This window comes from Periplaneta americana, chromosome 15 (assembly GCF_040183065.1).
Source record: "Periplaneta americana isolate PAMFEO1 chromosome 15, P.americana_PAMFEO1_priV1, whole genome shotgun sequence".
Lineage (NCBI taxonomy): Eukaryota > Metazoa > Arthropoda > Insecta > Blattodea > Blattidae > Periplaneta > Periplaneta americana.
Window position 1 is genome coordinate 54,626,044 of NC_091131.1, and position 25,590 is coordinate 54,651,633.

Below are 25,590 nucleotides of genomic sequence, written 5' to 3' on the forward strand. Positions count from 1 at the left end.
TTTAATATGTACTCACGTTATAGCTACGTTTTTTGTAGTCTGAAAATGCCGAACTAGCGAAAACGTTAACTACTATTTTAATGTAATGTAAATAGCGTGACGTAAAATGTTAATTACAATATTATATGATAAGTCATATTGGCTGTATTATTAATAAATAAGGATATTGAAAATAGTATTCGACTCATCGGAAATTTCACAATGAATCGTGAACTAAAATCATGCGGAGTTGGTTATTTTCTCAATGCTGATAGAGTGTGATTGCTGTATTCAATGATATTTTTTCCATGTTTCTAATGTACTGTAGTATGTAAATGTACGTAGGCTAAGCCCACTGAAAATAACAGTTTAAATAAACCTCATAAGATTCATAACTTCATAAGGTCTTCTTTTCGGAGTTCGAGGAAGTTGTTTTAAATATACTATTAATTATTTGAAATCTCTAGGTATACTGTAGCATGATATAGAAAGCATTTGTCTACAAATTCTTAAAGACTCTATACTTATACCACAGTCTATATAGTATATACAGTCACTAAGCTTGAGTTGTAAGGGTGCTAGGAACAATAGACTGTGCCGGTACTATTTCGCATTGTCTGTAATTCCCAAGTTCCAGAATATATGTGCGTTCATAAAGATATAACATACGTTTAAGACTTTAAGCTCTACTTTCAGCAATTTATTGCTGAAAATTACTACATTCCATGAACTGTGAAATGGTGCGATATGTCCTGCACTCTAGCGGCAATCATTTTATTCCGAAATGAAGGCCAGAGAGTTTATTGTGAAAGTCTCATAAGCGAGATATCGATTATACAGTGTGATAGGTGCTGCCCTCTTAAAACAGACTAACAAAACGAGCAATGTTGCGACAAAAATGGTGGGATATTTGAAATGCAGTGGCCCAACAGTTGCTATTCTTCTAAGTGCATCTCATCCAGGGTCTATAACTTCTGTTAATAACTTGTACATTAATTAAAATGTGTTTTTGCCTTATTAAAAAAGATGAATGAACAGGAAATTCAACGTACAGTTTTAGAAAAAAAAAGTCTTGTCGTACAGATACTTTATTATAAGTCGCAGAAAGGACACAGTGTGCATGATCAGACATACAGCGAAAGAAAACTAATTTTATTACCTCAGCTAGTCCTTCTCTTGTGAACCAGGTCGCTCGTACTCTGATCATGCGCACTGCCTCATTTCTGCGACTATAAAATGAAATACCAATATTATAATTAAGTTACCCACGCATTTGTGTGAATTAGTTATATTCAATTAATTAGTTGGAAAGAAATATTTACAGAAACTCACCTTATCAATTCTGCAATCGCCAAATGGAGTCGTCCTGGGTACCAAGTTTGGCTTCCTCATGTTTCCGACAAGCATATATTTTTATTTTCCGGAACGGCGTTCCGGTCCAACTGATTGACTATATTTAAGTTAGTAGAAATGAAACAGGCCTACTAATAGTTCCTTACTACATTCCACACAAATAGATAAAATTAGCACGACTACATTTTTTTTATTCATAAAATTGTCAAATTCTGTGGTGATTTTGATGCAATCACAACACATGGAATTCTTTTTCCAATACACAGAAAGCAGTATTTCTATTGAAACACTCTGTAAAGTGTAAATCATTGGTACGCAATTACAGACTGTAGAGGCCTGTCCCTCACCCTTAGTCAACACTACATAGGCTTACCTACGTATTTTATATCTGTTTGTATAGAACAAAAATTTTCCAACTAAATAAGATTATTTAACAGATGCATACAAACAAATTATTGTTCTTCCTCTGACACATATCTATTCAAATATATTGAAATAAATTTAATTAAACACAATAATGGGACATGAAACTCACCAAGGATGATGAGTGAAACTGGCATGACGAATATATTCTAGGAGGGGTAGGAGGACTAGGCCTTATGTCGATATAGATTTTGTTACTCTGACAATGAAAAATTAGAGAAGGGAAAAGGACTATGGATAAAAAACTTAAATCTAAATATGTAATTTTTTAAGTTGAAAGATGGGGTTCTAACCCGGTAACCCCACTCTCTTGCGTACGCTCCTGGTGTACAGACAAAATCTTCATGCATCTTAATTGAACGCGCGTTTTAAACTTGATTCTTTCAAGATTGCATGCGTACGCGCATAGAAAATTGAACCGTGTAGATGCACCTTATGACCTATCAATACGGTTTCTATCTGATTACTTCGGAAGGTTCCCTTGTTAGACTTCGAGCTCACAGCGGCCGGCTGATTTCTTATACGAGTGATATGTATTATAATTACAGAGTTCTTTCAAGTCCTATTGCCCCTTCAGGCATTAAAATCAGATAAAGGTGGCATATTGACTGCGGGTATTCTTCGCAGTTGGTACACAGTTTCTTAATTTTTCCTCACCGTACACTCGAATCTGTAATTACCTTCTCTTGGGAAGCCGATGCTGTAGCCTTCGGCTGTTTGCCTAAAACACACTTTTTACCTTAATGCTAATTGAAGGGTTCAGAGCCATAGTGGGCCAAGCGCCATTTATTAAAAACGGAGAAAGCAAGGATTAAAGTTAAGTGAATACCATAGTTTAATGAAGATTGACATATCATTTAGTTTTAATGTGTATACTTTATATTATTTGCTATATGTTTCCATTGGATTATAGTAATAACTTCATTTTAACCCTTGTTTTCTACGGTTTTAGTAAATGGCGCTTGGCCCACTATGGTTCTGAACCCTTCAATTTGTCTCGCATGCTAGTGTTAAATAAGCCCCGAATGACTTGAGGAACATATAGTCATCAGAATCTAAAACACTGATGGAAGTTTATTCAATGCTACACTGTTCGATGTACTGTTGAGGGAGAGTAGGTTAAGTGATTATAATGTTTCTCATAATAGTGCGATTTCAGTCTATTCGTTGTGCCGTGAGCTGAACACCCCCATGTAGCACATCATTCCATTCTTGGGCTTGGGCTGAATGTCGAGGAATTTTGATGGGGGTATAGGGGTTCCAGACAACTCGTGCTCTTTTGAAGGGTTTTCCTCTTCTTCCGGCAGTTTATCCAAGCATGCCATATTCTGGTTAGACGCCATCAGCACGTCTTCGTACACCTTGCTGGGCTACAACATGCAATGCCAAGTATTTGTTCAAGTAGGTTATCTTGCATCCAGTTTTTATTTTCGTTATCCATATCCATATCCACAGAAAATACAAAATAAAATCCCTCCTCCTAAATATTTATGTAGAAATATTTGTTGGAATCGAATAAGCGTGAAGCTCTGTAATCCCTTATATTATATTAATTAATATCGAACAGATGCATTATAGGGGCCAATCTCCTTATTGGCTGATTGGTATGAATGTTACTGTCGATATGTATTGTTGTTGCAATCGATAAAAAATGTGGCCAACTTCTAAATTAACAGTCAGTTTTATATTGTTGACTTGTACTTCAAAACGGAAATAACGGCAGTAATAGTAAAATTTATTTTCCCTGGACCAAAAATATAAAACAAACTGACTAAAATCACATCTAGTAACAAACTATTTAAATTATTTTTATTTAATTTTTAATTTGGTGGCTTTTAATGCTTATCGAATGTCGAATACTAAAAACGCTAATCGAACTATTACATCCGCTGATCTTTTTTTCGTATAATATGTGGCTCCTACAAAGCATCTGTTCCACTAATATTACTTATTATAAATTGAAAATGATAAATAATTTATTTTTACTATTTGACATATCTGTGAAGGAATTCAGTAGGTCATTTTCTAGACTATACTACCCATATGTAAGTTTCGACTGAATAAAGTTAAGTGATCTGATCGCACACTTTGATGATTGTTGACAGAATTATTATCATATTATTTCTGCAAACTTTAGTGTTTTTCTTACCAAATACTGGAAAAGTAGAATTATCATCACTGAAGCAGTCATTCTTTTCTACTTTTCTATTAGGAACACCAATAAATTTTGCAGTAGCCTAATATGCTGCAGATGATGACGTCACCCTTAAGAGAATTTTGACTTTGATTGTTTTCTGTCTGTACTTTTCAAATACTATATTACTGAGCGTCATATTGCCATACCAGTACTTGTGCAAGATGGCGTAAGTTGCCGGCAGGGGGCAACTTGTTGAAGGGCACGGTCAGACGCTGATTCTGCATCATAAGCAGCAGGAACCATATGTAGTCGTTTCTGATGGTCATCTCCTCGGGGCAGCTGTTCATCTTGTCCAGCTTCTCCAGCCATAGGTTCACTCTGCTGTGATCTGTCGCGAGAAACAAGATGTTCAGTGTACATCCTCACAACCAACTATACAGAGGTGACCCATGATCGAATAGATTATGCCAGATTAATAATGGAGTAACGAAATTAGAAGAACAGGGTAAAGAAAATACCTGGAGAAAATTTGCTCAACAACCGCAAGTCTTACAGAACCTGCCTAGATAGAAATTCGGGCCAATTGGAAGCTAGACGTCGCGCCTTAAATTCCATAGCCCTAACTTTTAATTGAAAACATACCTTTCTCTTTTATTAGAACTTTTATTGCCTAGTAAATATCGCATCAATGTATTTATAGGTGGACTAGACTAGTGGTTTCCTGTGGTTACCATGCTTGTCACTGGAGTCGAAGTGCTCGAATTCAGAAAGAAAATTAGACACTGATTAACTTTTGAACTTTTTTACTGTGTTAATTTTTAGGAAATTATCTGGCTGACTAATTTCGAAGTGTTATTCTTCATTGTCCGAAAAGGGTTTGAATAATGAAGAACAACACTTAAAAACTAGTCAGCCAGGAAATTTCCTAAAAAATTAACACAGTAAAGAAGTTGAAAAGTTCAGTGATATATATGTTAAAAGTGTAGCCTATATAGAAGAATGAAGAAAATTAGAGTTAATAGTAGCCTAGCAGCAGCAGCAGCAGCAGTAGCAGTAGCAGTAGCAGTAGCAGTAGTAGTTTATTTAACTGCACAGGTTATTTATTTAACTCTAAAATTGAACGCTGGCGAGGAAATGCCGACAAATTATTTTGCCTGCAGCTCTGTCAGGGTTAGGGTTCTTATGCGTATAGTAAATCCAGAGATGCACATCTTTATTTCCCTCCGGAACGAATCCATGTTTTGAATGTTATCGCGTTATTGTCCTCGGAAGGTTTGAACCCATGTTGTAGACTCAGCACTTAAAATAATCTAGACTTAAAAATTACCGACAAACAGTTCTTCACCTCATCAAATTACATGCTTTACGAACATGTCCTGTGAGTCAGTGTTTCGATTCAGACTGCAGATATTTTCTGCAGGAGGACGTATCGTAGAACTACAGAGGCCTCTGACGAATAAAATATTAAACTAAAGTTGAAGTAACGTATAAAGGTGTCTCCAAATATTGCAGTAGTAAAATCATTTAAGGATATTATAAAGACATAACTTACTTTAAAATAATGTCTCGTTTTAAAGTAATCCTTCGTAGAGTTTACAATGATTAGCCTACCTTTTCTATTTTATATTGGTGCATGTTATGTTATTGACATCGCTATATCCCCCCTATTGAAGTTTATTTTCTACGTTTTGATATTCTGCCCATTACTCATAATGTTGTTAATAATTCTGATTTACTGGCGGAATATATAAGTGGATTATTTTTCTACTTTCGTTCACACTTAGTGAAATGGTTACTACGTCTGTTTTTCGGACTGGATCAAGTTTAAATTCTCAGTGGAACTTGCCGACCAAGACGTTATTCGAGCATGCTCTTTAGGTTAATTGTATTTTCTCTTCATCCATGACATATATCTGCTTAATAGACTATGAATTTCGCCAGTACAGGTATAGCGAGGAACAATCGTACTTTAAGTCCCAGGACATGAACAATTACATAGTTTTCATGAGTGAAGTACTTTGGATGGATAAGTAACTTAATAAAATCTCTGATATTAACGTCAAACCGTGAAGTCAGGCGAAGTGCCTGAAGAAGTCACTATTGTAATTTTTTTTTTCGAGAGCCTTCACGCATACAACAGTTAACGTTTACTTGCTAGCGGATCGAACTAGAAAAGTCCTGGAAGTTTCGAACAGATTACAATTTTTTAAAGACTATGAAGAATCTTTTAATAGAGGTATGTCCAGATATGGAGGGTAGCTGTGAATATATAGAATAAGCAGTCGTAGACAGCCGATAAGGGATGGTCCTCCAGCTTGGGGGTTGGGCGAAGGGCTAACAACCCATCACCGTAAAAAACAGCTTGTTACGAATCCCTACAATAAGCCTCGGAAGAGGACTGATTCTCTGGCACGACCACAGCAAAGGAATAAGGTTTTGAGAAATTACACAACGCAGAACTGCACGCATTGTATTCTTCACCTGACATAATTAGGAACATTAAATCCAGACGTTTGCGATGGGCAGGGCATGTAGCACGTATGGGCGAATCCAGAAATGCATATAGAGTGTTAGTTGGGAGACCGGAGGGAAAAAGACCTTTGGGGAGACGAGATGGGAGGATAATATTAAAATGGATTTGAGGGAGGTGGGATATGATGATAGAGACTGGATTAATCTTGCACAGGATAGGGACTGATGGCGGGCTTATGTGAGGGCGGCAATGAACCTTCGGGTTCCTTAAAAGTCATTTGTAAGTAAGTATATAATCCACTGTTTCTCAAACTTTTAGCCGCGCGACCTTTAAAAACGTAAAAAAAAAAAACCTTGAAGTGTACACGTTGTATTCGATATACATTCCGTCATGACCGATATAATAAAGTAGAATACGCACATTGTTGAAAATTTTCTGCATTACACGTATTTACATCATACTTCAATCTGTCGGCATATTAACGAACTGTCCTTATCGATCCTAGACGCGTTCTATTATTGATTATTGACAAGGATACTGTCAACGATAGTGATCGTGAAAGGGCTTTTTCTGTCTTTCTAATTTCGATATAGCTCCACAACCTTCAAATCATCTTACAATCTTACGGACTATGATTAATCTTTCTACTTCGAAATAATAATTGTAATAAAATAGAAGGCACATTTCATATTCTCGGCCGCTCACCTTGCTCTCTGAGAAATATCAACTGACTTCGAACTGCGATCTTGTTTTGTTTGTAATTCTCGTTTAGAGACAGCACTGGATTTATCATTTTGTGTTGATTTTTAACAAAACTTCAAATTTCAGAACGAAATGAGATGTACTTAAAATGTAATGTGTCTTCAGTTTCCTTGGAAAAGCATGTTATTGTTGCGTCCGATGAAATGTATTGTTTGTCACAAAAATAAATAATAGTATATGGAATTTATTTGTAAATACATCTGTAGCAGAACAGAGAAATGATGAAAAGAAATTTAATTCGTTCAGAAAAAACTAAGACCTGATAACAAGAAGAACGGTACAATATTAATGAGACAGTATCACTCTAGCGCCGTGATCAGCGCAAAGTCATACCTATGGTGTCCGGCACACTTAGGAGCACCAGGAATCCAGCAACTGCAACATAGAAAACAAACACATCAGATCTAGACTCACTCATCTTGTCCCGAGCTTAAATAATATGAACTGCGATAACTGCCTCTCTCTGTCTCTGTGCCTGCCTGTCTGTCTATCCTTCGATCTATCTCTCTATCTACTTAAAAACCTACTCATCCTTGTTTATGTGTGAGATTTTTTATATTCCTAACTCACCGCCTACTTGAACTCATCTGATGGCTGCTTATACTGCCTTCTCATAAGATCATTCTAACAATGATTTCGCTGAAATGGTAGGTAGCAGCACCAAATATATTATGTTCATCCGTATGTCTACTCCGAACTATGAAAAAGAAAAAGAACGTTGTGCCAGTATGACATATTGAAGTGTGTTAGAAATAGTAATAATCAGAAACTTGGGTCAGAAACTCTTGTGGATAAATTCATGAAATCTTTACTTAGCAATGTAAGGAAGTTCTACACAGAAAATGTTTTCCGATTTTCCAGTTCTTTCAAGAGCAAAGAATATAATGGATTAACAAAGAGGCAGAAGAAGCTATTAGAGTCACGAAACAAACTAATACTTTAATCACATACTACGAACATAAAGCATAGGACCTATGTAACTTATATCCACAGGCAACTTCACTAGCCGGTAGGAGCTGCCATCTAACGACAATTTTTTCTATTCATGTTACATATTTGACGATTGAAAGAGCAGGCAGTTATAAGCAGCCATCGGATGCGTTCGAGCAGTCGGTGTACTAACCTTACATATATGGATTTATTTTTAATCAGCATTGCAGGGTACAAAGTGAGACTTTCGTGACGTCGGATGAGAAGGACGTTGCATCTCCACTTGAGGCAACACAACACATAATATTGGTACTTATCCTTTACACGTATTCGAACCACTACACCTTTTTTGTGCGCCTTATTCGTTGCTTTTTTTTTTATCGTAAATTGGATCATTATTATAATACTACAATTACAGTGATTGAACATATTGATACAGTGGTCACCCTGGGTGGCGCAAACGGTATAGCGCTGGCCTTCTGTGCCCGAGGTTGCAGGTTCGATCCCGGCCCAGGTGAACGGCATTTAAGTGTGCTAGATTTAGTGGCATGTAAAAGAACTCCTGCGGGACAAAATTCCGGCACACGGGCGACGCTGATATAACCTCGGCAGTTGCGAGTGTCATTAAATAAAACATAATTTATATTTTTTTTACAATGATTGATTGAAAATAATTACATGAGTAACATGTGTTCATTTCTCTGCATTGACTAATGCACAGTATGTACCGTGTGATTCAAAATTGTTGTCACTAACTGATAATAATAGTTTTCTAAGTTAGTAGGTGGTTATTGAAATAAGAAATTTATAGTCGAAAAGAAATTGCGCCTGTCAATAGGCAACCGTTCTTGTGTGTTTGTTGGCGTATTGCCCATGAGCAGCCGATATGATGAGCTCTGGAACATTAACAATCTTGAAGAGAAACTTGATAGCGCGTCAGGTGTTATGATATTAACTGACATGTAATCTCTCCTGTGTCAGTTGCTTGGAAACCTAACAAAATAAGGACCGCTTGAGGAGGAGAGAAGAGGCAACACACTCCCGTATAGTGCGTGTAGCAGAAGAATGAGGGAAGCATGTATATCAGGTACAAACAACTGGTTGGTTCGTTTCTAATGGCTGGTCTTGGATATTACTCTATTCACTGTAGGTGCAAACTACTTGTTTAAGTTATGATCAAAGCTCGGAACTTGGGGACTTGTGTCTTTGCACGTGACTAAGCGACCGGACTTCAATGTCAACAAACTCCCGCTTCCAGCACGGAGGTACTGTCAGGTCTGCTACAAAAGTGGTTTCTGGCTGCAACAACATATTGATAATATTATGGTAGATTGAAACACGTAATTTCGTAGCATATATATAATAAAAATAAACATGAGAAATATATCAAATTTACTGTTCTGCTGTGTACATTTTATTACAGTGTATGACTATCTACATTCGAAGATTTTTTGGTAGCAGACTTAAAATACTGAATGTTTTCACTGTTACTGTTTTCTGTTCGATTTTCAGCAGTTGCAAGCTGATCTCGTATCTGAGAAAGATAAGTATATCCTAAATTTTTCTCGAAAATAATTTTCAATTAGTGTGTCACTACTAGGCAAGCCCCTCTACGTTTCGATCCATGGCTATGGACAGGCTTTTCTACAATTTGAGGGACTGCAATGCCTTTCAATGAATTTCGTTTCCAGCCTCTAGTTAGTGTGTGGCACAACTTACAAACTATAAACTCTCCATTCGAAAAAAATAATGTATCTCCTCCGAATTCTCCACGAAATTCTGTATCTTAAATTTAAAACAAAATGTATTTTCAAACTTCTATAATACCCATTCGAAATAACACGTATTTTCTATGTTCTCAAACAGACCGTTTACTTTTAATTCTTGAATGTCATTGGCTTCGACATAATAGTTTCTTCGTCCGTCTTCCTGTCATTAGTTGTGGCCACTTTCTTAGTACACACGACTGTCCCTGAGCACTTGCAGCGTGAGCTTTGTGTACGTTGCACCTGTAACCTTACTCACGCACACGACACAAGTCCCGAAGTTCCGAGCTTTGGTTATGATGTTCCAGCAATCTATTTCCAGTCACTCTCTTGAGGTTCACAGTCAAATAAATATTTGTGTATCTTTCTGCAGCAAAGATCGCTGATTAGATCTTGACGAACTACTTCAGTCATCAACTCAGCCAATTTTAAGTAGATTCAAATATAGAATCGTGGACATTGGTTCTCATCGTTATTCAGAATTACTGTCACCTGGAAGTAGTTAATTGCACTTAATTTAAAATCACTGGAAGTGCCACTAAATATATCGCATCAGCAATTTCGCCGTCAGTGGAATAAGTTGATATATTTTGTAACAAGTGCTACTCTATGTCACAATAGAATGTTCTTTAATATTCTGCCTGCATGATTTTAGGTTTTATAATGCACGTATATGCTATCATGACTATGCGTTCCATACATAAGTTACATGGGCGTCTCGTTCTTTGGGGCTTTCGGGGCTCAGCCCCGCATGAAAATTTGCGTAATATATTATTTAAGATATTTACGAACAACTCTCAAATATAGAGGAATTCTTCTTCTCTTATAGTCAAGGTTTGGACTTCATCTGCGCAGAGGAGATGCTATAGTCTTCTGTTGTAGAAGCGACAGATAAATTCTAGCCCAGAGATGCTACATCCCCAATACAGACCTTACGAGGAGAGTATGACGTAGTTCCTAATTCGGCGTAGCGCTCAGTGCACGGAGATGCTAAATCCTATAACACAGATATTGCGAATGAAGGCGCCGGGAGAGGGACGACAGTTGGGACTCATTCAGTTCTGTCGCGGTCGCGTTCGTATCGCGGTAAAGTTTTATTTTTAGTAGGTTATTTTACGACTCTTTATCAACATCTTAGGTTATTTAGCGTCTGAATGAGATGAAGATGATAATGCCGGTGAAATGAGTCCGGGATCCAGCACCGAAAGTTACCCAGCATTGCTCATTTTGGGTTGAGGGAAAACCTCGGAAAAAACCTCAACCAAGTAACTTTTCCCGACCGGAAATCGGACCCGGGCCACCTGGTTTCGCGACCAGACGCGCTAACAGTTACTCCACAGGTGTGGACTCGCTGTAAAATAGTGTAATACAAGTAAAGGTAATGTAATTTTATGAGCAATAAAAAATAAATTTTTAGTTTTAGTACCACGCATGACAAACTATAATAAAATAGCCCCGGACGAATTCTAGGCCACGAGACGCCACTGATAAGTTATACAATATAACTCAAGATAAAGAGAAGTCGCTTAACAGCTTTAGACGTTATACACAATTACTAGGCTTTATACACAATGCCTTGACTATCCATATCTCCTATAACATTATTATTATTGTCTCGTTGAATTATCCAACCATGTTTGACGCAGAATAATAGATCATATTATATTACAGCTGTGTTATATTTAGCTATGTCTACACTACATGCAAATACTCTGTTAGAGAGTTTTTGCTACATGTTTTGTAAATAAAAAGCCTCTCTATACGTCAACTTGCTGCTTCTTTGCACAGCCCTAGATAGTTAGCACTGTTAATAAAGGTTAGCACTTTATACAAGTAAAACCCTCGTAACAGTCTTGTAGAAAATGCTAGAATCTGGTTTCAGTTTTCCTTAATCTATCATCAAAGACAATTGTTGTCTCACACGTCTCCTGAAACGTCTGTAAAACAGGAAACATCGGGTAGAAAATGGTCACAGTTGATTTTACCTAAAGGACAGGTTTCTTTCACGTGTAATAAATTTTTAACGTGTCTTCTAACTGTACTTCCCTTTCGAAGGAAGCCATTCCAACGAATTTTATTGTCCTTCAGATTCCAACATTACAGCTAAGTTAAATGTCACTTACATGGGTGATACGTATATCAAGTTAGGGCAAAGAAATTTTATGCATATAGGGATGTGATTAGATTCTAGATTAGATTAAATTAGTTTTTACTGGACGGAAAATGCATTTTCTTGGGTCGAACTTCTTGTCTCACCAGTGATAGCGATGGCCATAGCTGAGACGAGATACACGCACGTGTTATTAATAGCCAATAGAAAGCCCATATTTCCCAAGATGGCACCCAGCTGTCCTGCACCCACGATCAGCGCTACGCCCATCGGTCTGGAAGTTAAGAAATAGGCAGTTTCAGAGATCTTTTGTTCTTAAAACAAAACTCATTATTTTCTGTTTGTGAAAGAAAATCAAAAACTATTTATAGATAAACACAGAGTTCCAGAGATTGTATCGACCTTTATCAGTGAAGCGGATGAAACCTTAGCAATAAAGTAATTGCAACTGGAACAAAAAGCTAGTTGTAGCTCTCCTATGAATAACTATTTTTCTGCCAGTTTTTATTAATTTATTTAGCCTACTTTGTATTTAATTACATTTATTAATATCTGTATACTGTATTTACTTGTTAACATTCGTTCGATTAATTCTACTTAATTTATTTTATATTTTTCATGTATTCAGTAACTTATTTTTTTATTATTGCTGTGAAAACTAACCTTTTTGTATGTCAGTATTAATTCTAGCATGGTTATGGTGTAATTCAAAGTGTTAGGTTCCAAATGTTCGTCCTCGTTAGTTGAATGCGTAATCCTTGTCTCTAGACTCTAACATCGAAGGTTCAGAACCACTCGAGAACCGGTTTGTTTTTAAGAAGCGAAAGGAAAATAAGACTGTATGTTCCCGGTTTTTTACTTATGGTGCATAACTGCATAAGAGAATCCTGGGTTACCTAGACTTTCCACCAACTTTCCTTAATTACTGATCAAATATTTCTACAGGTCTAAGTCTCTGTTGAAATTGCCCATATATGCGAATTAATTACATTTCAAAAGCGTTATTTTTTTCGCAACTGAATTTTATATCCGTGACATATTACGGCAAATGCATAACTTCAATAGCAGTAATACTATTAATGCTTAGTAAATATGCGATATTAGAAAGTGACACCATTGTTGTACGAGTATATAGATAAATGTTATGGCTGTGAGAACCATATTTTCTGACTTTCCACGTACAATATTATTTCACTGTATTTTCATCACACTAACCCAGTGGTTTCCAGAGTGAAGATCACGATACTCTGAGGGATTCTGTGAAGAGTTCAATAACGCCTAAATAAGATACGTTTATTTTGTATTTAGAAATATAAACATAAACAACGTTTAACACAAAAATAAAAACAAAGTTTCAGCAGTTAGCTATAAAGTAATAAATAATTAATGTGATAAATGTGCCTGTTTTTTATAATGTAGTTTCTCATATCTGAACTAGCCCTAATTATTCGTTACACATACGGTGATATCATTTTCAAGTACAATGAGATTTTTCGCTTATGTTTTGATAACAATCATAGACGAGAAAATTTTTTCGTATAAATATGAGGTTGCATATATTACCTACAATTTAAGAGCTTCTTTTGCAAGCTTGAGGTATTCTTTTTATACAAAAGTGTATAGTGCTCTGCTATTTTTTGAATGGGGTCAAGAACCGGTATAGTCGTGGGGGTCGGAAACAGAAGTCTCGCCCAAAAGTGGATCGGCGCCTTCAGAAAGTTTGGAAACCATTGTACTAACCTATAGAGCTTGCTGAAGTGTATTTCTATCAAACCCACTTGTAGAGGTTGTTGATGACGTATACTTGTTACACGAAATGTTAGCAATCAAGCCGACCTGGGTCCACCGCTGTGGAGTAACGGTTAGTATGTCCGACTGTGAAACGAGCGGGCCCGGGTTCAAATCCTGGTTTCAAAAAACTACCTGATTGAGATTTTTTCGGGGTTTTCTCTCAACCCATTAAGAGTAAATGCTGGGTAATTTTCGACGCTGTGCCCTGGACTGATTTCGCTGGTATTATCACCTTCATTTCACTCAGACGCTAGATAACCATAGCACTTGATAAAGCGTCGTAAAATAAACTAATTAAAAAACCGATCTGTTTAGTTTAAATCGATTATACAGCTATGCACTGTTGAAAACGTGTACATTTCTGTAAAATTAATCTGTAATGATTGCTGAACACGTATTTTTGTGTCAGAACAATCTATAGCGGCTGAGAGCGGTTACTGGAAATACATATTTCCGTCAATCGACCATTAGATGTTTCTGAAGAGATGCATTTCCATTAGACTTACGTACCTGTAACGGGTGCTGAAGAGCTCGGTGGCCAGACAGAGTGCAGGCGTGATAGCCATCACGCAGGCAGCCTCAAACAAACATGTGAAGATGAGCCCATGATTGCTGACGTGCAGAAAGTAACTAGAGAAGATGAACGCTCCCGCCAGTGCGTGGCTCAGAGCTGCAACCATAACAACTTAAGTTAATATTATTCATGAATCATGATCCAAAAACAAGTTAAACATTGTAAAAAAAATGCCTATTGCGGATGATAGATGAAATGAGGGGCGAAGTGGTGGAACGATAGAGGAAAAGAGAGTACCCCGATGAAAAAAATGTTTGCTTTATATACCACAAATTTCATCACGGCCTGACCGGGATCGAACCCGGACCGCCTGAATGGAAGACTAGGGCACTAAGCACTTGAACCACAGACGCGATCTAAGTGCGATATAATTTAACATCATGAAATCTATGTCTTTTTATTATCCTACGATACAAACTATCTCGAATATCTATGGCGTAGTATAATTTTGCTTTCACTATAAATCAAATGTAATTATATGTAGGCTATGTTTAGAATTTTATGGTGAATGTGGTCACAATAATAATTAGACTTTCCGTTTTTCGCCGTTTCTTAGAGCTTGACATTTCCAACGTTTGGCACTACATACAGGTCCCATCATCAGGGCAGATAGGTAAGATCAGACATTAGAGCTCAACAGAGTAGGCGACCTCTCTGGATATAAGTTACCTTCTTCCATGATGATGGAACCTGCAGCGCGAGAAAAACGACTGTCATTTCTATATAGAGTGGATCGGGGGAAGTTGCCTAACTTTTTCTTTGATTGAAAATTTAAGATACTGTTCATTTTGTTTTGAATTTCATATTGAAATATCAAAGTCTGGAAGGTATTTTGAAACTATATTTTTGGTACAAAACAGAAAACATTAATTACCTTCTTTATAGATACAGGTTTTCTTCTTACCTGCACTGTAGGCAGTCGATAGTCGGGTAAGATGGCAAATGCAATTAACGTAGGCTATTTACTTATATATGTATTTTACCTGAACTTCGTTCGATACATGTATATAACAAAAATAACTTAATCTAAAGTTCATGTAGGCCTACACTTCCTCACTCCTTTATCACTATTTAGCAACACAGTAGTTACACAGATTTTATTGCCGTGTGCAAGACTCGTGAAATCACTTCTTGCACACAATGAATTCAATACAGTACATTTTTTGCCATCATTCTTTTTAGGCGGCGTTTAAGGGTACGGTAAGGAATCCCGTATGCTTGCGATGCTCTAAAACAGTTCATATCCCCTGTTCTAACATGTTCCATCGCAAGTTGAAGACTGTCCTCAATCCACTGACCTCTATCAGAGGACCTTACGTAACGTTTACGTATTCCCTGCAATAAAACAAAAAATAAAAATAAAACTATTGCAAAAAGTTACTATCTTATCCCGAAAAGAAGTGAGCATCTTTCGCAAATATCGGGGTAAGATGCCTAGTCCTGTGACGCAACCTAAGATGGCGGAACAAGGTCGTTGGTTGTTAACAATACAAACTTTAGAACCTTTACTACAATATCCATTACAAAGATTTGACAGTTATTACGAATTGAAGGATGTATTAAAATTTCAGCATACCTTTTCAATTATTTTATAGCAGAAAAATGAACTGTTTTCTTGCTTTTCTTCTTTTCACAATAAGAATATGTGGCAAAATGAGTTAGCTTCCACTCTACACACATTCAACCGTCTCAGTGATCATGAAGACATTCGCGTGGCGTTCTCTCTTGGAAGAATGTGGAACTACAAAGAAATAAGCATCTTCCCCCGATAGTCATCTCCCCCCGATTCACTCTATGTCAGATGACATTAAGAACATGCAGATACTGGCGGATGAAAACGCGACTCCCTAAAGAATCGAGCAGACAAAGAAGCCACAGAGCAGCAGTTAGGGCGCCCATCTGAGTGAGCAGGAGACCCACGAAGCGTTGCTCCTTGTAGCTCTCCGTGAGCACGCGGCACGGGTCCAGTGGCGGCTCCGTAGCTTTGCGCTGCGAGGGAGGCGGTAAGATGAGTGTGTGGTACTGTCGCTCGGAGAGTGGAAAGTCGCCTAGCTCGCAGCTGGGTGGCGAAGACACCAACTGGCGCGGCACTTTGAAAAATGCCTCGTGTCCCACGAGCTCCTCGTACCAGATCGCCAGAGTGTAGTAACTGCAACCACAGACACACTTGACACATGTATTATTATTATTGTTATTATTATTATTATTATTATTATTATTATTATTATTATTATTATTATTATTACTATTATTATTATTGACTTCTTAGTATTACAATACAGGGTGAACTTAAAATATGAGGATAAACTTCAGGAAGAGATTCCTGTTGAGAGAAAAAAAAAGGTAAAATCAGCGTATGTCGTCCGAAATCGAAACTTTTCCATGATAGATGGAAATAGGCCTACTGTTATTCATGACGTCAATTCCTCTTAACAGCAATTACGTCAGTTACAGTGTGCTTACTCTCATTTTGGATTGCAGTTCATCACAGAAATCCAAGTCAACGAAATGAGAACACAATGATTCTTAAGAAATGGCTCACTTAAATTGGTGATAACTTTTACAGAACAGAGACACGGAGACGTATTGAACGCTGAAGGAAATGTGTGAGGAAACGAAGGTGACTGTAAAAAAATTAAGGGAAAAGAATTCTGAACTATGACATAGCAAAATTCAACTCCACAAACTGCAGGGGTAGGCCTACTTGAGAAAATAAATAAAAGGCATAATTTTTAAGCGATCTTTATTTGTCTGCGCCTATTTCGTAAATATGTAGAAGTTGACAGCTTTTATACAAACAAACAAGAGACATGTAATATAAAGTAGCCTATACTAATAGGCCTATTTAATAAACGGGATTTAGCAGGCGACGAGGCATTTTAGGCATTTTACCTGTACGTGATGCAGAATTGAGCTATTATGAGGACAGGCAGGCAGTACCAGGGTGGCCGTAGATACTCGGGTACGTATTCCTCTAGTTTGCTACGCTCCAGTTCCCGGGAGTCGGGATTGTCCCTCAGGACTTGTACCTGCACCAGAATTAAATTCTGGCTCATATTTGAGACATGACTAAGCCGTAGTTCAACAAGCTCACAGCTTCTTGCCGAAAATATGAGTGTCTGATATCAGAACTTGTTATATTTGTGATGTGGTACAGATTTACCCTATTTAAATGTCTGGGAAATAAATGACACATATGAAAAGAATAATTCTTGCACCTTCTTGCCTCTGAAGAATTATGTAACATTAGCATGTGACGTAGTTACTTTAATGGCGAGATCAGTACTCGCAGGATAATGGTGTCGCGGTCGTCCCGTGTTGCAGCTGAACACTGTCCGTAGCACTCTTATAGCATCCTTCTCGCGCCTTTTGGACAGTAGAAAACGGTGGCTCTCGGGAAGCACTAGAATCACTAGGGCTCCCAGAAAAGAAGCTGAACAAGACAGACGCACCGCCATCCTCCACGACATATCACACACTGGAAATGTAACATACACAAACTTAGACATCGCCAACAATTTCAGGGATTCCCATTGTAACTTGATTCGAAAAATATTCGCATATAGATTAAATAAAGCTGATTCCCTGGGGAATAGAATACACTGTGTTACCTACCGTTGTTACTGCAATAGTGATGATAAAGATTATTCTGAATTATGAAAGTAAGCGTTGGTTTTTCACGTTAAGGATTAGATTTTCAATTCCGTCGAAGGCAAATGAATTGACACTTATACAACAGAGTTTCTCAGATTATATTACCGTTTATTCTTACACAAATTGCAATAGAAAATGGAAACCATTACACCTTATCATCTTCCGAAGAGACCGTCTGCATGGAATTTTTGCGGTGAACGTTCTACAGAGCAAGTAATCATGTGGTTCCCAGTTATTACCGCCTACTCCTGAGTACTCCAGCATGGCACTACAGCCTACTAGTAAAAAAAAATTGGAAAAAGTGAAACCTTAAGATTTTAATTTAAAAAGTAGAATGTTCCTTTTCTTTCTTTTGCGGTTGGCGCGTAACGCATAACACAGCATCCATTCTTGTGCCGAGATTATCAAAGTATGGAGTTCTACCTCCATGCCCTCCATGCACCTTCATGAATAGCAATTTGAGCGAATGTGTAAAATGTGAAAAACGTATTCAGCTGTAAGTTCCAGACATGTGAAAATAACTTGTATTACTTCTCTTAAACAGTCTATCAATAATTAATTATTTATGTGCAGTTTTCGAAGCCATTAATTTGACAGATTGTGACACACGACACACTTGAAATATGTTCCCTCATACGGGTGGCCACTGCATTTTGATAAATCGATCTGCAGTATTTGTATTTGGTTTCCTTTCTGATTTTTTTATGATTTTTTGTGCCGTACAGCTCCCACACTTCAGATAATTTTGAGGGCCTTTACCTGAACACTGAGGTGCTCCTGCCTACAGAAACCCTCCATGTAGGCCTACATTCACTAAACTTCTATATCTGGCTGTACGAGTTCCAGAAACATCGTATATGAGAAAAATATATTTCTAATAAGGACAGTAATGTGATTTTTCCTATAAAAAAACTTAATATACAATCACTCAGGTACCTTCTTGAACTTTACAAATTTCAGAAACATCCTATTACACGAAAATATTATTCTAGTGAAAGATTTAATAGTCTCTTTAAGGACAAATTTTCATACTCAGGAGGATTGAACCTCGAATATTACGCTTTGTAGTTAGGAAAGGTGACCGCTAGACCACGAAGCTGTCTAGATTCGGGTTATTAGGATATGTCGTCGTTTTAATAGCATTGGTAGATAACAGCGCCAGTTGTATATGCAACTAGCACAACCTTTATGTATCTAAGGTTGCATTGTATTCTACGAATGCTGGTAGGAAAACGTCCGTATTTTACAATGACATTTCATATTCTATGGTAGTCTACCGCAGCCTTAAAACACAAGTTGTCAATAAGCAATTCTGAATCTTAATCGAAAATATTCGAATATACATCTGAAGAACAGATTAATAGCAGCAGTTCGTGCAATTTATGACATTACATCTCCAACTCTATTGTCGCTAAATACAGCTAAGAGGCTTTTCGAAGCGAAAGTGTGTCCTACACTCACGTATGGGCTAGAGCTTATATGGGAGCATCTAACTTTAAGTCAAATGAGGGCAATGGAGGGTCTCAAGGCCATCGAGATTGACCTACATACTATACTAAAAGCCAGGTTATGAACCGACGAAACAGGAAGTAGTTGGAAGGGCGAGAGGAAAGTGCGGGTTAGGGGGGTAGCCTGTGCAGTGATGACACGTTGTGTGTGGGGGATGGAGGGGAGAACGAGAACGGAGCTTTTCATTGGACCTCGCGTGAAAATGTCGTCTGCTAACGAAAATCTGGCAACGGAATCACGGAGACAGTGTAGCCAGTTCATTTGCAGTACCACGTGCATTACAGTCGCATTTCGTACCAGCGTCATTAGCTCGTGCTTTCTTAAAAACAGTAATTTTAATTACTAGTATTGTGGATAGTGTTATCGAGAACTATATACAGTAGTTATTTTAAACATATCGGTGACAAACGCTGAACACGCTTTGAATCTCGCCTCACTATGTGGCAACAGAGCTCAGAAAGAGAACAACAAAACGTTGCTTCCGGTTTAGTCGGTTCATAACCTGGCTTTTAGTATAGCCCGAGAGACATATCTACAGTGCATGAGGATTAAGTTGGCGTGATTTCTACTGTCCTTGTCTGAGGTCCTTGTCTACCGACTGCCACCAGATGTGACGGGCAAGAGGTTTCCTTTTGTACAATTCTTGGAATGCCCTTTCTCCTCCCTTCTCCCTTCACACTTTTGCAAACCCAATTAGTGGATCTCTCAGTGGCGTCTCGGGGTTGTTCGAGTTCATTAGTTAGTAGTATCTTGTGAATAGTGAAGTGAGTTTGTATCTTTTTTTTTATTGGGTTATTTTACGACGCTAAATCAACATCTCAGGTTATTTAGCGTCTGAATGAAATGAAAGTGATAATGCCGGTGAAATGAGTCCGGGGTCCACCACCGAAAGTTACCCAGCATTTGCTCGTATTGGGTTGAGGGAAAACCTCGAAAAACCCTCAACCAGGTACTGTAACTTGCCCCGACCGGGATTCGAACCCGGGCCACCTGGTTTCGCGGCCAGACGCGCTGACCGTTACTCCACAGGTGTGGACGAGTTTGTATCTTGTTAATATGTTTTCGCGGGATATCAGCCGAGTTAAGATTTTGGAATGCTCCAAGCTTTCGACTGCTATCTCTGCAGCCATCTTCAGGGAAGTGATGTCCGAACAGAAAGTCGAAAGGTTATATAGATGTGGCCTGAGACAGCCACATCTATATAACCTTTCGACTTTCTGTTCGAACATCACTTCCCTGAAGATGGCTGCAGAGATAGCAGTCGAAAGCTTGGAGCATTCCAAAATCTTAACTCGGCTGATATCCCGCGAAAACATATTAGCGAACCAACGCCGAGAAAGCCTCAAATCATACATACTTGTATCTTGTTGTACCAATTTAATATAATATAATTCACAAATTAAAATGTTTTCGGAGATACATGGTTTCACTGTTACCTTAAATATTGTAATGAGTGTTGTGCTCTTGTATTTAATAATAATGGTAGGCAATATGGGAAAACGCGGGAAAGCCTTGAAGTCGGACGGTATGAACATGGTTATTAAGGCACATAAATTCTTTACTGGAGAATATGAGGCACTGAAATGCGGAAAACAAACAATATCTGTGCCGAGTTTTATCGAAAGTACTGCTGCAGCGACACATATATCATCTCGTGGTGTTAACAGGATTAAAATAGAAAAAAACAAACAAACAAACAAACAAAAAACAAAAAAAAAAAAAACAAAAATCAAAAGGAAGCGCTAGAAAGCGGAAGCGGAAGTGGAAGTGTGCTGCGAACTCCAGGAAAGAAACGCCCGAACAGAACTCTTAAAAAACGTGTGTAACAGGTTAAAAATGAGCGCACTTGCAAAAGTGACGAAAGAAAATTGGAGGAAGGCCTGTGAACGCATAGAAAAAGTTGAAAAGTTTTATTGGGCGAAGGATGGACTTGTAGATGGAAATTTATTATTCGTTCGTAATAAATTTGGACGACACGGACACGGACGAACTTTCTGGCGGAGTGGAGTCAGAATTTGAAGAGGAAGAGAATGCCGCCACTGGTAACTCGTGGTCGTTTGAAGGAGTGTCGACCATCATAAATGAGGGTAGAGAGAGATGGTGAGCATTCTCTCTCTTTCTAAAAGGGACTAGACAAGTAAATCCTCATGGACTGTAGTGGAGTATCTGAGGATCAACCTGCAGCTGCCATGTACAGAGTACTACAAGAAGCTGTTAGAAGAGTTGCGGAGGAAGAAGGATGAAGTATGGGAGGAGTTCTACACTACTGAGGCAATGACGCGACGCGAGTGGACTGAGACACTTAGTAACAGGACTAGCTGTGCATGGTTTCCATTTCAAAATGTGTGTGACAACAAGTTTTCAAGACCCAAGGGATACATGCGTGTGTAAACTGTGTGCCCAACCGTGCGACAGATACCACATCACGAGATGTCCAGCAAGAATATGCTCCATCAGTGAACTTGTAAAGGACATATAAAGCGATGCACATTGTGCGCAATTTATTTCTATTAAAATATTCGAATATGTACAGAGACATCATTTTATTTTTACTTCAATTTTTATTGTACCTGAGTTTTTGAATGTACTTCACTCCCACCCCTTCTACTAATGAAGTTTCAACTGTTTTCCAGACAGAATCAAGGCCGCTTATAGTAAACAGCACAGAGTTACTGAGTATAGTACGTTCAAGAAAAATGTTCGCGTTTTCCAGTGACGAAAGAACTTTTAATATTGAATCATATTTTCGCACAGGTACTGTCCGTTTGCCTACGTCGCATCCCGATTTCCCCCACCTGCTTCTGCACGGCCCTCTGTAAAAGCAGGGCTGTCTTAGCTCTTTTCTGAAAACATTAATTTCTGTTAGGAATTGGACGTTTACGTAATATTACACAACTGTTTAAAATAACTTAAATAAAAGGGCCTCGTTAAGTAATTAACTGTCACGTGATTTCCCTCCTTTCTACGATCCTGCGGAATAACCACTTGGACGGACAGTAGATAACATGTCTGAGTAATTTTATCTATGCGAGTCGGGCAGAAGTGAAGATTGAATTTACATTACATAAGGTTACTCTTTTATAGAGTAGGTACAGAATTATTTCAACATGAGTTACTAGTACGAAGGACGAAACTGGTAATTGGAATTAGATGCAATAGTTTATAGTGCGATAATATGCACAAAAGAACTGAAGCCTGTAGGCTATCGAAATGAATGGCTACCATCTTCAAAAATGTGTTTAAATATCCATATTATGATTATTTTTCAATTGAACTTCATTATTCTCTATATTGTAGGCTACGCTATTGTGCTGTAGACAGTATAATATACAGTGCATAATGAATACGTTCGCATGGATAGCTCAGTTCGTGAGTAAAATCACTTATTGTTAATACAGTACTGCATTTTGATTAAATAAAAATCCTAATGAAAATTATCGAACTCAAAATCGCGATATTTCCTAGTTTACGTAAATGGATGAAGTACTTTTCTTCCCTCCTATACCTAGTAAAGTGATTTGTTTGTGTTTTACGCCAGTATCATCCAACTCCAGTTGTGGAAGGGGGTAGCGAACGGGTTTTCCGGTTCTCTAAAGGTATAGCCAGGTTAATATTAAAAATGTTAGTAAAAATATATATTTTGACGTAATTAAGAATCCGTTATTAAATCTGAGAGCCTAGATTTACTTAGGCCGTATTGTTTGACACTCACGTGGGACGAGAATTGCTCCAACAGTGCTAGCGACCTGTAGGAAACTGAGAGCCGCACCACGATGTCGTGGGGGTTGCACCTCGGCCAGGAAAATGACGGCGAGGCAGTGCGTCCCGGCGGCACACATGCTCCACAAGAAGCGGCACGTCATGAAGAGGCTGCGGTTGCGGGCAAAGCTCATGACGACCGCGCTCCCAGCTTCACACAGGACCGCCGCGGCCAACGGCAGACGACGACCTAGCAGACGGCCCAGCGCCGCCCACACCGCAGTACCGCCCACCAGACCTGGAACACCGCCCCCTCTTGAGAAGATACGCAGTTGGTGTGAAAGAAAGAAAGAAAGAAAGAAAGAAAGAAAGAAAGAAGACGAGAAAGAAAGAAAATAAAGGAAGAAAGAAAGAAAGAAGAGGAGAAAGAAGTAAAGGAAACAGAGGCAGAAATTAAGAAAGTAAGGAAGGCATAGAGAAAGGAAGAAAACTAAAACAAGGAGAGAAGAAAGAAAATTCAGGAAGGAATAAAGAAGAACGAAAATACTACAGGGAGAAAGAAGGAAAGTGAATAACACGAAAGAAAGGAAGGAAAACGGAAGCAAAGAAAGAAAGGAAATGAAATAGAGAGGTGAGGAGAATAAAACTACATTAAAGGATAAATGTTTAAAATATTTAAAGAAACAAATAGGAAAAGTGTTAAATAAAATGAAGGGAAGAGGAAAACAAAGAACGGAAGGAAGGAAAATAGAAAGACTGAAAAATATAACAAAAATGAAAGATAAATGTTGAAAGAAGCAAGTAACATGATAAAATGAAAGGAAGGAAAGAAAAAGAAAAACAAAGAAAATAAAAAGTGGGACGAGAGAATAAAACAAAGTTAAGAGAGAAATGTTGAACGAAACTAAATAAAGTAGTAATGAAGGAAGGAGGAAAATCGAGGTGAGCCAAGGAATGAAGATACCGAGGTAGGAAAATAAATAAATAAATGAGCAAAGAAACATATGAAAAGACTGGAGAGAAAAAGAAAAGAAGAATCGAGAGTTGGGGATAAAAGAAGAAAAGAATGAAACAGAGACAAATTAACGAATCAAACGAAAGACAAATGATATTGGAAGGAAAAGAAAAATTAAATAAGAATATAAAGAAATAAAGGAATTTAGAGTAGCATAATAACGAAGAGACGGAGAAAAATATATTAAAAATAAAGATGAAAAGAAAATAAGAAAAAAGTGAAGTGATGCCATTAAGATGATATTTCTAAGTTTATATTCCATGTGTTCCATAATAGTCAATTTTTCATCTTATTATAAATTTAATTAGGCCTATATTCTATGATTCGGTTCTTCTTACTAAGGCTTACTATCTTGTTTCACTGGTATCATTTTGGGAAGAACTGACTAAATGTGAACAAAATTGGAAGAATATCTTTGGAGAAACAGACAATTGGCGTGCTAACAACACTTTTTCGATATCATGGGTGCATTTTTTTTTAATTTAATTAATCAGTTTAATTAAACACACTGTGCACAGATACGGAAATAAAATGTGAAGCTCCCTTAATGTTTTTCGCATACAACACACTGCGCATGTGCAGTAAACAAGACTGGCTCCAAAATTAAATTCCGTATCTGTACATAAGCATATATATATATATATATATATATATATATATATATATATATATATATATACGTATATATTTAATGATGATGCAAAGTTTTTGTCATCTGCATTTTAATGTTAGTCCTTGCATGGAAGACTAGTGATGTTGGCAGCACCTCGCGTTCCACATAGGGTACAGGAACATTTGGCCGATGCGTGGTGATATCAACTTTTGTCACTGATTCTATGATGAAAGACGTGAACCGTAGTTCTTGCAAAACGTGTGGCAGCACAAAATTTTCTCTTGTAAAAATTATTACGTTATTATTGTCATTGCAATGCTTTATTTTTATATTTCGTTTAATGGGGAAGTAAAGTGGGTGAAGAGTGCCTCATTTGAGAAGGAGATGCATACTGAACATGAACCTGAAAGGCTTCAAACAAAACATGATAGCGGCTCACTGCAATAGGTGATGTCGTTGAATGTCCTCTTGTCATCTACTCTTAGTTTGAAGTCGCACTCCACCGCCTTCGTGAGGTAGTTCATGGCATTGGGCACCATGCTGTTCGCGAGACATACCAGACCACATGCGACCAGCGCCACCACGTGGAAGAGTCCCGACTCTAAAATCCATAACTAAATATGTTGTCTTATTTTTTTACTCCACAGCGATGCACTCTATTATATATTTATCTATTTATTTATTTATTCATTCATTCATTCATTCATTCATTCACTCATTCATTCATTCACTCATTCATTCATTCATTCATTCATTCATTCATTCATTCATTCATTCATTCATTCATTCATTCATTCATTCA

The 25,590-nt window shown here is 37.7% G+C and overlaps 1 protein-coding gene across 7 annotated transcripts; it reads right to left on the reverse strand.

The window, feature by feature from the left end:
* Window positions 1-1,493: 1,493 nt before the first annotated feature.
* Window positions 1,494-25,387, reverse strand: LOC138714961 (NADH-ubiquinone oxidoreductase chain 5-like). 7 transcript variants are annotated; one of them, XM_069847282.1, is made up of 7 exons: window positions 25,228-25,387; window positions 23,174-23,458; window positions 14,235-14,394; window positions 12,080-12,207; window positions 7,461-7,502; window positions 4,099-4,280; window positions 1,494-3,125 (listed from the first exon to the last, which is right to left on the reverse strand). In XM_069847282.1, the coding sequence occupies exons 1-7, from the start codon at window positions 25,325-25,327 to the stop codon at window positions 2,916-2,918; spliced, it is 1,107 nt and encodes a 368-aa protein (XP_069703383.1). In that variant the 5' UTR covers window positions 25,328-25,387; the 3' UTR covers window positions 1,494-2,915. The 7 variants fall into 7 exon arrangements, 5 of the variants coding, with proteins under 5 accessions (XP_069703383.1, XP_069703379.1, XP_069703380.1 ...); XM_069847278.1 differs by lacking the exon at window positions 25,228-25,387 and having other exon boundaries at window positions 1,495-3,125; window positions 23,174-24,204; XM_069847279.1 differs by lacking the exons at window positions 12,080-12,207; window positions 25,228-25,387 and having other exon boundaries at window positions 2,957-3,125; window positions 23,174-24,208.
* Window positions 25,388-25,590: the final 203 nt, after the last annotated feature.

Coding starts and splice junctions, on each gene's coding strand:
- LOC138714961 (XM_069847278.1), bottom strand. CDS start 24,164: ATGTTTCTTTGCTCATTTATTTATTTATTTTCCTACCTCGGTATCTTC. Junction 12,208..14,234: donor CTCTTCAGCACCCGTTACAG/GTACGTAAGTCT, acceptor CTTAACTTCCAG/ACCGATGGGCGTAGCGCTGA. Junction 3,126..4,098: donor GCCATCTTGCACAAGTACTG/GTATGGCAATAT, acceptor TGCATGTTGTAG/CCCAGCAAGGTGTACGAAGA.